General features: G+C 44.6%; 1 protein-coding gene across 2 annotated transcripts in view; it reads left to right on the top strand.

Moving 5' to 3' along the window:
* LOC126426779 (uncharacterized) overlaps positions 1-9,801 on the top strand; it is a 107,098-nt gene extending 97,297 nt beyond the window's left edge. For both annotated transcript variants that reach the window (XM_050088775.1, XM_050088774.1), the window contains exons 8-9: positions 3,056-3,127; positions 9,467-9,801. In XM_050088775.1, the coding sequence (XP_049944732.1) occupies positions 3,056-3,127; positions 9,467-9,628 (234 nt within the window). In that variant the 3' untranslated portion in view covers positions 9,629-9,801. The remainder of the gene's footprint in view (positions 1-3,055; positions 3,128-9,466) is intronic.
* Positions 9,802-13,899: the final 4,098 nt, after the last annotated feature.

Here is a 13,899-nt window from a genome sequence, read left to right as displayed (position 1 = left end):
GGCGAAGTCACCTGCTACGCAACTGGCGTGCCTCAAAGGACAGAAGCAATGCTCTCCTGAAGACTTCCTACATCCCTCCAGCCGACCGGCATCTGGTCTTCCTCTGCCAACCAGAAAGGCTCCGAAAAGCCAAACAGAGGCAAACGATCTTCTCCTTTGCTGACCCGAAGATCCTCTCCGACAGTGTCGCCACGTGATAGCCTCACCTGACCGACGTCCGTGCCACCGGTGTGCACCGCCAACCATTTTTCTGCCCTGGACTCCACACCTATTCCCATTTAGATCTATACTTCTCCTCTGCCCAGCTTTCCCATCGCCTCGAGTGGTCCGTTCTCTCCGACACATACGCGAGTGACCATTTCCCGTGTGCCGACTCCTACCCCACCTACGTGCACATCCAAATGGAAGCTTACTAAGGGTTACTGGAGGCTTTACTTTCCGTGGCGACCTTCGACGAACGTCATTTCCCCAGTCGTGACGATCAGGTAGAACATCTTACAGACATTATCCTTACTACCGCAGAATGTTCCATTACTCGCAGTTCCTCTTTACCACCCCGTATTCCGGTCCCTCGGTGAACTGAGGCGTGATGCGACACAATTTGCGCGTGCCAATGTGCTCTCGACATTTTTAACCGTCATCCTACGGTGGCAGACTGCATTCGTTATAAACAGTTGCGTGCAGTGTAGTCGTGTTCCTTGGGATAGCAGAAAAGCTAGCTAGATTTCATTCACTAGTCGTGTTAACAGTTCCACTCCCTCTTCCATCGTGTGGGCCGGCCTCCGACGACCCTCTTGGACTGAGAGCCATTCCCCAATTTCCGGCCTGACAGTAGCAGACAATGTCGTCGTGGACCCTGTTGCTGTCTCCGACACCTCGGGCGCCATTTTGTGGACGTTTCGAGCTCCTCCCACTATCACCCTGCCTTCCTCCTTGGGAAACGAGCAGAGGAGGCTCGCACGATACCTTTCTCTTCTCAGAATCGTGAGTACTACAATGCTGCCTTTCCTATGATGGAGCTAGAGTGTGCTCTCATTTCATCCCCATCTTCTGCCCCAGGGCCAGATGATATTCAAATTCAGATGTTGCAGCACCTGTCTCTTGCGGGCAAGTACTCTCTTCATATGTACAAGCACATCTGGGCACATTTCCCAGACACTGGCGTGAAGCCACCATCATACCCGTACCTAAGCCCGTTACGGACAAACACCTCCTTCTAGCTAACCCCCCCCCCCCCCCCCCCATTTCTCTCACCAGCTGTGTTTGCAAGGTGATGGAACATGTTTCCTGCCCAGCTGGTACAGTGGCTCGAGTCTCGCAATTTATTAACCACTGCACAGTGTGGATTTTGAGCACATCGTTCTGCAGTGGACCATCTCATCACTTTGGCATCGCCACCAGTCCTCCCTTCACGGGAACAGCTCCGGTTATCAAGCCTCTCCCAGCGGCTCGGACGACCTCCTCGCGGCCGTCTCGCCACGAGGAGATCTGTTTCACTAGGTTACGTATTGGGCACTGTCTTTTTAGCCGTCACCATTTGTTAAGTGGTGCTGCCCCACCACTTTGTGCGCATTGCACTCAACTATTGACTGTCTGCCAGTTCCTGACAGAATGCCCTTTTTCAACCACTTACGTTCTCATTTGTGTTTTCCATCTGAGTTATTGGTCGTTTTAGCGAACGACACGTGGGCTATCGATCACATTTTACTTTTTATCCGCTTTAGAAATATGGTGAAAGCCATTTAATTTTTAGCTCTGGACCTCCATTGTTCTATGACATATTTTGTAGACCTTTCTCCAGGTCCCTGTTTCTAGCTGTCTTCTCTTCCGTTGATAAGGATTGACATGTAGTCATTTTTAACTCCTCTCTTTGTCTGCATGTTCTACAGTTTGGCACAGGCACATGTGGCCCTAGTTGGTTTTGCACACTAAAATAAAACAAACAATTACAACTGAAACTGCATACATTAGCTCCGTACCACTCTTAAAGAATGTTGCAAAGAACCAATCAGTTTCTTTCTGTGCAAAGACTACCATTTTGTATATACTGCGTGTCCCGGAAGGAATAGTCATTGTTCAGGGATATGACAGGAGTGATCATTCACGTCAGAGCAGTCTTGGTAAACGTGGACTGTAAATATCTTACGAGCGATGAGCACTTTGCCATCTTTGCAAGTGTGAAACACATACTGAACAAGTGTCCATAGTTTGTAAGGTATGTATTTTGTTTACTAGACAGTTTTTCTTGTTTTGGTCCATACTATCTCATCCCAAAATATGGAAAGCAAAGAGCCTGGTGTAGAAGAGATTTGTTTCACAGTATCAAAGATGAAGAAATGCTCATAGCTCTGGAGGAATGCATTCTAGAGTCCATGTTTTTTGACTTTTTTGCTTCAGATGCCATTCCTGCCCCTGAATATTGACCATTCTTCTCGACACACACACACACACACACACACACACACACACACACACACTCACTCACTCACTCTGCATATCTTTTGTTTTTATTTTATTATTTGTTTTGACCAACTAGTTTCAAGTAACAGCTTCATTTCCTCTCTCTTCTTTGTTGTTTCCTATATTTCCAGTATTCCCTCTTCTCCCTTGTTATATCTGTTCTGTCCATGCTGTTTTTCATTTCTTATTTGTTTCTGCTACAAAAGCCTTCTAAACTCAATACATTTTTCTTAAAAAATTCTTTTGTTTATTTCTGTTTATTTCACATTATTTCTGTCTCTTCTCGTGTTTCTACAATCTCTTCTATTATTGGCACCGTTTTTCACAAACAGAGGTGTATTTGTTCATTAGACTGTCCTCATTGTTTAGGAAGCTACGCCAAAGATTGGCCTTTTCTTTGCCATTATTTTTGATATTTCTGTATATTTTCCTAGATCTCTTCATCAGTTCTCATTTTCGAACCATCAGTAGCTTTTGTTAATGCACCATTCGTGTATCCAGGCTATAGTTCATTGATGTTTCATTCTTTTACTATTTATATCTTTGTCGTCCATGTACGTATGTAAGTAATCAATTTCTTCCCCCCTTGTTTCAGGCTCCAAGTTCTGACGTGTTGAAGAAGCGGGCTGAGCGATTCGGAACTACAGTCTCGAGTGCTCTGACAAAGGTACTGGGGTTATCAGTCATATAAAGGTTAAAATAATTTTTAGAGCACTTTGTTTTCCTGATTACTAGTTTCTTTGTCCGCATTCCACTGACACGTGGCTTCCTGCTCCACAAAGGGGAGCCACAAATGTTGGGTGTTTGTGGTGTGCAGCTTTTCTCGTGCCATATTGTAGCTAATCAAACATCGAGAGTTTAGAAAGTTCAGTCCCCAGTTGCCCCTAGGATTTTCTATGTTTAATTAATTATTTCAGTTATTTCTTAATTCATTTCTGTTAATGATGTTCCAATGTGGAAAGTGTCGGCTCGCACTGCGGTTCTGTATCCCCTTCGATGCCCTCGCTGTAATAGGGTGGTAAGTTAGTCAGTAGACAGAGAGCTGAGAACCTCTCGTAGGAATGTGCCCAGTAGATAAGTCTGTGTACTGTTATGATCAGCCTTCAGGTAAATGACAGCTGCAGTTACGCACTACCGAGTCTGTCACCGCAGTGTCTGTATTAGCAGGGTTGTAGTTGGTAGCGTGTCATGATTATGAAACACCGTAAAGCTAAAACACGTGTACACTACCTTATCAAAAGTATAAGGACACTCCTGTGTAATACGGAATTGACCACTAGATGCCACGAGAGACGGATCCCTCAGTATATGAGGAGGCAAGGAGTGTTGTATTGTCAGTAATAGAAGAACGGATCAGTCGGGGGAGCTCGGTGACTTCGAACACGGACTAGTCGCTGGATGTTACCTGAGTAACAGATTCGGCAGTGGCATTTCAACACTGCTATAGCTGCCCGAGTAGACTCTCGGTGGTGTGATTCTGAAGTGGAGATATGAAGGAACAGTGAGCATTACGGAGAAAGGTTGTAGAAAATTGAACAAAACCTGCAGAAGGAATCTCTTGTGAGTTTCTGAGTGCTACTAGCAGACCAGTAGCACAGTGACTTTGTGCAGGGAGTCAAAAAGAGTGAGGCACTGTGCATGAGCAGCTCAGAGCTGAGTGCCACTCGAGACGGTGTAAATAACGACGCCATCGGACAGTGGGTGACTGGAAGTGAGTGGTTTGGACCAACGAATTGGCAGCTATAATTGCTGTCGAACATTTGTACATGTTTCTGGCAATACGGGCACCGTAACTATTTGATTAGTGCTTAACGTTGTCAATTTACATAACGAGCTACAATTTTTCATTTCAGGCAAAGTATTTCATATTACTTGTCATATATTTTGCATGTTTTTATTGTATCACATGTCAATATTTTTTCTCATTATGCGTATATGAGTCTCGTGTTTAACTGGCGCAAGTTAGTTCAAAGAATACGAACAACATTTTAGATTGGAATGTATTGCATAAAGGAAATTCAAATATTGAGTGTATGCCTAATATTGACTTTTTATGTACAATTTTCTGTATTTTACCTCGGAAGGTGGCTCATCAGTGAGCCAAAACCGGTAACCGACAAAGAAAATTTGTGATCTTGACACGAGTTTTATCTGCACGTGTTTTAAATCAAAGGATCACAAATCTCTCCATTCAAAATGTCAAAGATAACATTAAGATAAAAGATAACAAATTCTAGTTGGAAAAAGACTGAGCCTTTGTAACTGTCAGGGTGTATACGGCCTAGGACAACCGGGAGATCCAGGAAAAACCCGGGAATTTTTTCATCCGGGAGAAAACTGGGGAAAACCTAGGTATTTTTTAGAATTCTGTGAATTTTTCATGGTTTTAGTTATCATTTAAATTTTTGTGATTTTGACTGGTAAGAAGCAATACTCTAACAATGGATATTACTCTATCCCGCTTCTTCAGAATAATACTGCAGCAACAAAACATGAACGAGGGAAAAAAACAACCTTAAGTCCCAAAGGAAATGTGCAATATGCAACAATAAAACACAGTGCTCATACAAGTGTCTGCCAACAGCAAAGTGTGTCAAAAGGCTTTAGGAAGAATATGCAATGCTTCCTAACAATGAATTGCCTTCAATGAGCGTGACATAACAGCTGTTTACATTAGATTCATTTGAGCAGTTGTGGGCGGGCTCTTGCCCATGCGCATTTGAGTCGCTTAATGAGTAGTACCTTCTCCCACTTCTGGCTACAGATGTGTGGCTGGGCGCCACTATCTAATATTGCCCCAGTTCAGAAATTTCATAGATCCGGGGCTCATACACAGAGCAATCTGAGTTGTAGTGGGGAGGTGGGTAGTCCCACGTGACCTGTGTTTACGTTTAGTGATTTTGCTGTTTCCTCTTCATTTATTGCTCTCACATTAAATGAAAACAAAACGGATTTCTGTGGCCGGGAGCTACCAAGTGAATTAAAATACATTTGATTAATTACACAAGGCTAAAATATATTATTAGTTTCAGGTTTTATTTCTACCTCTCTGACAGTCAAGCATTAATCGTCTTTCAGAACAATGAAGTTATTTTTGTCGGTTTGCTAAAGAGATTTGGCTTTTGTTAATCTTCTGCGCTCAGCCAGTCAATTTAGTTGAAATTAAGTGTTCAGTTTCACACTGTTGGCTAGTTTCAACTGTTCACTGCATTTCAAGTGTATGTTTTCCATCTTCTAGCTCGTATGGCGTTATACCATAATAAAGGACCAAACATGAGATAATACAGTACTGGTACTCAAGAAAATTTACTTCCGAATCTGGACAAACTTTAATCCGATTTATGCATTTTAGTATGGTCCACGAAATTCTGATGCTCTTGAAGTATCCTCTGATGTCTTGTTTCTTTTATGACATAATGCAAGTTCTTTTAATGTTTTACACGTACGAACATGCAGGCTTCCTGCGTCATCGTAGCTGCGCAGGCGCAGTGACACCTGTTATCTGGCACTCTCTGGCAACTGCTGAAACGAACCAATTTCTAACAGGCCACGGGAAAATATTGCGAATGGTGGTTTGAAAAGCATTACTTTCAGAGTAAATTTCCTTTTACACAAGATGAACTATGTGCGAGAATGTACGATGAATTTTTTAAATCACAGAGCGTTTGACTCTCATTTAAAAATCAACTCTTTGAGGACCATCTAGATGAATTTCGAGCCCAGAAGATCAGACATGTAACACGCACAAACAGGTCATCATTATACGTGGAAGCTTAGCTTCTCTTGCAGCTTATTAATCTGCGAGACCAATATTATATGTGATAGTTTTGTTTTTTTGATAGCAACCCTATGTATATAAATTTAAACCATTAACTTTTCTTATTTGTGTGATTGCGGTGCTTAAGAGTGATCTTGCTGTTGGCTGACTACATTACGTGACGTGTCCTGTGCTCGATTTCAATGCTTCGGAAAATAACATGCGGTGTTCGGTGGAATTCGAATTTATATCTTCGAAACACGAAAAATGCAGCGTACGTGTTGCTGCTATCAAAGATCTTTCCAAAACGTGTTTTTTCACTGAGTTTCAGTGCCGGGAGATTCTACATCGGTGTATAAAACCAGAAACATGGTAAGAATTGATAAGTTTTATAGTGCCGAGGAAAAGTATACTGTCACTTAACACGGATAAAGTGTATTTCCACCCGGAGAAGTGTATTTTCAACTGGGAAATCTGGAATTTTTTTTCCTTGTCCATGTATACACCCTGAACTGTGGAAAATCCAGGATGGAATAATGATAATATTATGAAAAGCAGTAGGAAAGTTCTTGTGAAAAGTAAATACTTTATGTTAAAGGAGACGACTGACTAAAAAGCAGATGCATTAACTTGTTGATAGCCCACACAAAAAAGAAAACTTGCCAGCTTTCAGAGTTATTCTTTGACGAGTACACACACACACACACACACACACACACACACACACACACACACACACACACACACACGCCTTTGCCCCTACATGGTGCCAGCTAAACTGACAGTAGCAGTGCAGTTTTGCGGCAGGTGGGCAGGATGTAGTTGTTGTAATGTCAGATGGGGTGGGTAGCAGCTCGGAGGGAGGACAGTTTGCCGGCTAGGAATGCGGGAGGGAGGAGTGGCAGGTACAGTCGTAGGGGCCTGTGGGAAGCGGCACACGTGGAACACGACGTGCGGACGTGAATTGGAAGGGGGTGACAGGTCGGAGGAAGGAGAAACTGTCGGGTGGAGGGTGTGGGGACAGTGGGTTACCTGAGATTGAGGGCAGGACGATTACGGGAACAGATGACGTGCTTTAAGGATAACTCCCATCTGCGTAGTCCAGAGAAACTGATGGAGGAGAGGATCCAGATGTCTCGGGTTGCGAACCGGCCATTGAAATTCAGTATCTTCTGCTCAGCTGCTCGTCATGCCACCGGGTCGTCAATATTGTTCTCGACACAGTTCGGCAGTGGCCTGTTCGTCCTGGTGGATAGCTAGTCAGTAGCCGCACCGACGTAAAAGGGTGTGCAGGGTTTGCAGCAGGTCGTATCCCTGTGAGAGACTGAGGTGTGAGACCTGCCCAGTCCCCTGCCCTGCCACCTCCTGCCCCTTTCCTGTCACAGGCTTATCCTACCCCATTGTAGGCTTTTTAAGTCGGTGTGACGGCGCTGACCACCCAGTGTTACAACGTGCAGGTGAACACGACACGATCAGTCTCAGTGGCTGCTCCACGACACAAACCGTCTGGATAATTCCCACCACCACCAGTTCTGCTTCACAGCATCCTATTCCAAATAAAGGTGTTGTCATAATTACATGGGTTTCAGGAAAGACTAGGTTTTCTTTTAAGTGAAGGAAATTATAGCTGTCAAAGTTATGTCATTCCTAAAACAGAGGCTTATAAGTGGGATTGAATTTTTCATTGCACAGATTATGTGACTGGTAAATTTCAAATATTTATTTAGAGATAATTTTTATACACAAAGCTGTTATCATCAGCACCATTATGTAAATTATACACTGAATAATACGCTTGAGAAAAATTACGGCTTGAAAAAGAACTCGGCAGTTTGATGTACAGGTTGTTTGTGTGTATATACGTCGTCTGACGAAAGAATGAAACACACGGGGGTGGGGGCAGGGGGAATGGGGATAAAATAAAATTTCACAGCTCGAGAGTGTTATTTCAGTGATTGCAAAATAGTCCAATTTACAAAGAACTTCGTAAAGTGAATCTACTTTTCGGCACAATATTTGCTTCCCCTCTGGCCCGGATGCATTTTCTGATTCATTTGGGAATGACGTCATAAAACTGCTGGCCTACAACTGCAACTGTCATAACTGGTCAGTGGTATCCCGAGCACTTCCACTGGGACAAAGTCGACATCCTATTCGGTTCCACACTTTTTCTCTCACGGACATATCTCGGGATCTCGCCGGCCTCTGCAGTACGTTGACGTTGCACAGACAGTTCGTAGAGACACGTGCCATGTGTGAACGAGTGTCATTCTGTGAAAAGTGGCTCGGGGACACTGTCGCAGGAGGGGTGACACCTGCCGTCACGGGACGTCCGTGACGTACTACTTGCGATCGGAGATCCCTCGGTCACCAGTACCCGAAGGTGCCCCACACCTCGACACCGAGAGTAACACCGTCACGTCTCTCCAAAATATTGAAAGAATAGGACCTTTCCCCAGTCACCATTGTATGCCGTGACAACAGTAATTCATAATTCGGGGTTGTGCAGAATCGCAGTGCGTCGCCGAATACGGCATGACACCATCCGTCGGCAGTCCGTGCTTCCCAGTCACGGCACCACTCCAAACGCATCCGTTCGGGTTGTGGCGATAGCGGCAGCCTACGTGTCAGATGGCAGATCCCTAGTACTGCTGCTGCTAGTCTCCAGTCGTTGGTGCGAGGTGCCACAGAATGTCACGAGTAGTTCGTTACCTGTTGTCACGTGTCGGGTGCAGGTGTGAAGAGGTTACAGCATCCTTGGTGCACAATACATCAATCCTTATACGTGGCAGTTGGACGTGGTCTGCCGGAACTTTGTCTACGAGTGTACTTCCGTTCGTGCTGACATTGGCCGAATGCCAGACAGTTGGAGTTCCACAGATTGACCAGCTAGCCAAAAGGAAAGGCGCACTGAAGCCCCGTTTAAAATCTGCCACGTGGTTTGCATGTCGCAGATAATTGCAATTCTAATTATTTACATACCTGCAGATAATGTGTACGTATACAAAGTTATGTCGACACCTGACAGAGTCCTCTGGGGTGCTTCACATTTTTAAACAGGCAATATCTATTAAATTTGGGAAAGAAATGAGAAAAGAATGGGAAAATAGTGTTCATGTTCGGAGTGGTGTTGCAGCGAGTGGACCTGTTGCAACTCGCTACTTTTTAATGTGATCAGATTTTTTACAAATCAATTTCTTATTAGTCCCCGCATTACCAGAAGTAATTCGTGGGCACATCTCACCGCAGGCCGAGCTGGAGGAGAAGATGCGGAAGAGGCAGGAGCGCTTCGGCACGGTGACGGCGGAGCCCGCGAGCAGTGCAGCCGCTACGACGGCCAAGGCGAAGGCGACTGATATGACGGCGGCGGAGCGGAAGCGGCTGCGCGCCCTGCGCTTCCAGTCCGAGTGAGGCCGGCGTGCAGTGTAGCAGTGTAGGAGGACTTTCCCGTTCCACTTTGTATTGTCTGTCAGCCGTGGGTCGTACAACGAACTCGCAAAAGTACCTGATAGCGAGGAATGCTGTGTGTGATGAAAAATTTATTATTGACTGTATAAATAAATACATTTCTATTATTTACCTAAGATGTTCTGTTCTTCAGTCTTTAACACCTCCCAAAAAGCAGTGTGTGTGTGTGTGTGTGTGTGTGTGTGTGTGTGTGTGTGTGTGTGTGTGTGCGCGCGAGAGGGGGGGGGGGTAAAAACAGCAGTTTCACTTTGTGGTGCTCAAATCAGTCTTGTGGACTCCACCATTGAATCTGTATTTCTTGTTTAAAACTCAAAAAATATTAACTCCTCTACATGACATTTCAAGAACAAACGTTCTCCACTACATGAAATCTACCATTGGACATGTTTGTCCATACTTCCAGCACATTAAAGCTTCCACAAATCTGATATATTGTTACTTCAAATTACAGTAGCATTCTGTAGCACAAATGTTCCTCTGGCTTAATTTTCATTACATATGCATCACTATGATGCAGTTTCTTGGGAAGTCTGTGCTTGTTCAGGGCCAACATTATACATCTACTTTTACTAGATGTACTGTTTTATGTCACTATTCCTCAATGTGTAAATTACTTTTATTGAGAGTGTAATTCATCAGTAAGATGACTTGGGGATATTCCTCACATTCGTGAACAGCCGAGACACTCAGGAAATCTACCTTTTCTGGTCAGCAGTGGACTGTGCTTCTGAAACCAGCAATCATTGAAAATTGTCTCAAGTGCAGGTAGTAATTGAATGTTGTCTGAAATGAGTAAAAACAACTGTGTCAGCTATTTAACTCACCAAAATTATTTTATTCTTTCTAGTGCAGAAATGATGCATTTCCTATCAATTTTGTGTCCGTGCAATAAAACAGTCAGAACAGGAGAAAGTCTATCTTTCTTTTTCCTTTTCTTCTAATAGTTAGTAGATCAAAAATATTTCATTATGAGTGACAGAAGTTGACTACACAGATAAGTCAATAGACCTACGTAATCAGTGTAAATGGCGAAAAGAATACAAAAATATTGCTGGTGTGAGACTGTTAGTTGCATTACATCCCTTCCAGGGATGGCAATATGACAGCTGCTACTGTGATGGTTGCATTCATTCCTGCACCATTCATACATCGTGTCTTCTGTTGCATACAGTAAGTAAAATTATACAGTAATTGGTATACCCAGTCACTGTAAGCTCTTTTAGTTAATTATAGTTATTACAGGTACACACCTTTCTCGTTTTGATTTGTAATCCTGTAAATTCCCCCATCAAATTGCATATGGGATTGTCACCTGCACTTTTCTATGCCCATTCATTCACTCAACTGGATGAGATATATTGAAATATACACATATTTATACATAGAAATATAGACCGAGATAAAAGAAATTTTGGGATACCTCCTAATATTGTGTCGGGCCTGTTTCTGCCTGTCGTCGTGCAGCAATTCGGTGTGGCATGGACTTAATAAGTCATTGGAAGTTCCCTGCAGCAATATTGATCCATTCTGCCTCTATAGCCATCTGTAATTGTGAAAGTGTTGCTGGTGCAGGATCTTGTGCACAAACTGATATTTCAATTATGTCGCATAAATGTTTGATGGGATTTGTGTCAGGCGATCTGGGTGGTCAAATCACTCGCTCAAATTGTCCAGAATGTTCATCAGACTACACTCGTGCTCATAAATTAAGGATAATTGCAACATGTGGTGCCACACAACGTGGCACTACACAAAACTGGTGCTAATAGCAGAGGCACATAGGGAACACACACTCGACACAGATCTGTAAGTCCACAGTATTGGTGATAAGCTGAGAAAACTGTCCCAAAACACATGTGCTATAAAGTGCCACTGTTTGCTGCGTATGTACCCCGACATCAGTATGGGATATGATCACCATGCACTCGTAGACAGGCCGCCCAACGGGTTGGCATACTCTGGATCAGGTGGTCGAGCAGGTGCTGGGATATAGTCTCCCATTCTTGCACCAGTGCCTGTCGGAGCTCCTGAAGTGTCATTGGGGTTTGAAGACGTGCAGCGATATGTCGACCAAGAGCATCCCAGATGCGCTCGATGGAGTTTAGGTCTGGAGAACAGGCAGGCCACTCCATTCGCCTGATATCTTGTGTTTCGAGGTACTCCTCCACGGTGGCAGCTCGGCGGGGCGTTATCATCCATCAGGAGGAAGGTGGGACCCACTGCACCCCTGAAAAGGCAGACGTATTGGTGCAAAATGATACCCCGACACACTTAACCTGTTACAGTTCCTCTTTCAAAGACATGCAGGGGTGTACGTGCACCAGTCATAATCCCACCCCACACCATCAAACTACGACCTCTATCCAGGCCCCTTTCAAGGACATTAAGGGGTCGGTGTCTGGTTTGTGGTTCATGCCAGATGAAACCCAGCGAGAATCACTGTTCAGACTATACCTGGATTCGTCCGTGAACATAACTTGGGACCACTGTTCCAATGACCGTGTACTGTGTTCTTGACACCGGCTTTACGGGCTCTCCTGTGACCAGAAGTCAGTGGAATGCACCGTGCAGGTCTGCGGGTGAATAAACTGAGTCTGTTCAGTCGTCTGTAGACCGTGTGTCTCGAGACAACTGTTCCAGTGGCTGCGGTAAGGTCCCGAGCGAAGCTATCTGCAGCAGTACTCTGTGGCCATCTGCGGGCACTGATGGTGCGATATCGGTCATCTTGTGGTGTCGTACACTGTGGACGTCCCGTACTGTAGCGCCTGGATGTGTTTTTTCTGCTGGAATCGTTGCCATAATCGTGAGATCACACTTTGTGCCACACGGAGGGCCCGTGGTACGACCTGCTGTGTTCGACCAGCCTCCAGTCGCCCTAGTATTCTACCCCTCATGATATCAATATGTGTTCTTTGAGTCATTTTCGACACACAGTCACCATTAGCACGTCTGAAAACGTCTGCACACTTACTCGCTGCACCGTACTCTGACATGCACCAACACACCTCTGCGTAAGTGGACTGCTGCCAGTGCCACCGTGCGACGACTGCAGGTCAAATGCACCGCACGGTCATATCCCGAGGTGATTTAAACCCACAAACCGCCCACCATAGCATTGTTTCACCATCTGTCAGCATTGTCCTTAATTTATGAGCCTGAGTGTAGTTGCCAAAAGTTGTGACATCGCATGTTGTCATCCACAAAAATTACGTCATTGTTTGGGAGCACGGTAGTCCAGGAATTCTTGCAGATGGTCTCCAAGTAGCCAAATATGACCATTTCCAGTCGATGATTGGTTCAGTTGGACCAGAGAACCCAGTGCATTCCATGTAAAAACAGCCCTCACCTTTATGGGCTCCCACCAGCTTGCACAGTGCCTTGTTAACAATTTGGGTCCACAGCTTCAGAGGGTTTTGCACCGTGTTTGAATACTACCGTCAGCTCTTACCATCTGAAACTGGAACTCATCTGACCAGGGCACAGTTTCCCAGTAGTCTAGGGTCTAACGATATTACGAGCCCAGGAGAGGTGCCGCAGGCAGCGATGTGCTTTTAGCACAGGCACTTGCATCGGTCGTCTGGTACCAGAGCCTATTAACACGAGATTTTGCTGCACTGTCCTAACAGATACGTTCGTCGTTCATCCCGTATTGAGTCGTGCAGTTATTTCACACAGTGTTGCTCGACTGTTAACACTGATGTGGTCGGTTAGCACTGACAACCCTAAGCAAACAGTGCTGCTCTTCGCCGTTGTCAGCCATTGTATTGTCTGTTGTAAGAGTTAATGCCAGAAATTTTAGTATTCCTGGCACACTCTTGACACTGTGGGTATCGGAATATTGAATTTCTAAAATGGACTGTCCGATGCGTCTAGCTCGACTACCGTTCCACATTCGAGATCTGTTGCATTTGTGCGGCCACAATCTCGTCGGAAACCTTTTCACGTTAATCGTCTCAGTACAAATGACACGTCTGCCAATGCACTGCCCTTTTATACCTTGTGTATGTGATACCGTCATCTGTATATGTGTGTATTGCTATTCTGTAACTTTTGTCATCTCAGTGTAGGTGTTCATGTGGAAGGTCAGTAGAATGGAATGGGTAGTGCGTCGAAAAGAGCTTATAGGATCAAAATCGAGAAAAATAGAACAGCGGTTCTGTAAGCTGATAATGCCAGAAGTAGAGAACACACAGAATGCGAAGTGGTAATGACAG

This window comes from Schistocerca serialis, chromosome 11 (genome assembly GCF_023864345.2).
Source record: "Schistocerca serialis cubense isolate TAMUIC-IGC-003099 chromosome 11, iqSchSeri2.2, whole genome shotgun sequence".
Classification (NCBI taxonomy): domain Eukaryota; kingdom Metazoa; phylum Arthropoda; class Insecta; order Orthoptera; family Acrididae; genus Schistocerca; species Schistocerca serialis.
The sequence above is the reverse complement of the archived record's forward strand: the minus strand, read 5'-3'. Positions and strand labels throughout refer to the sequence as shown.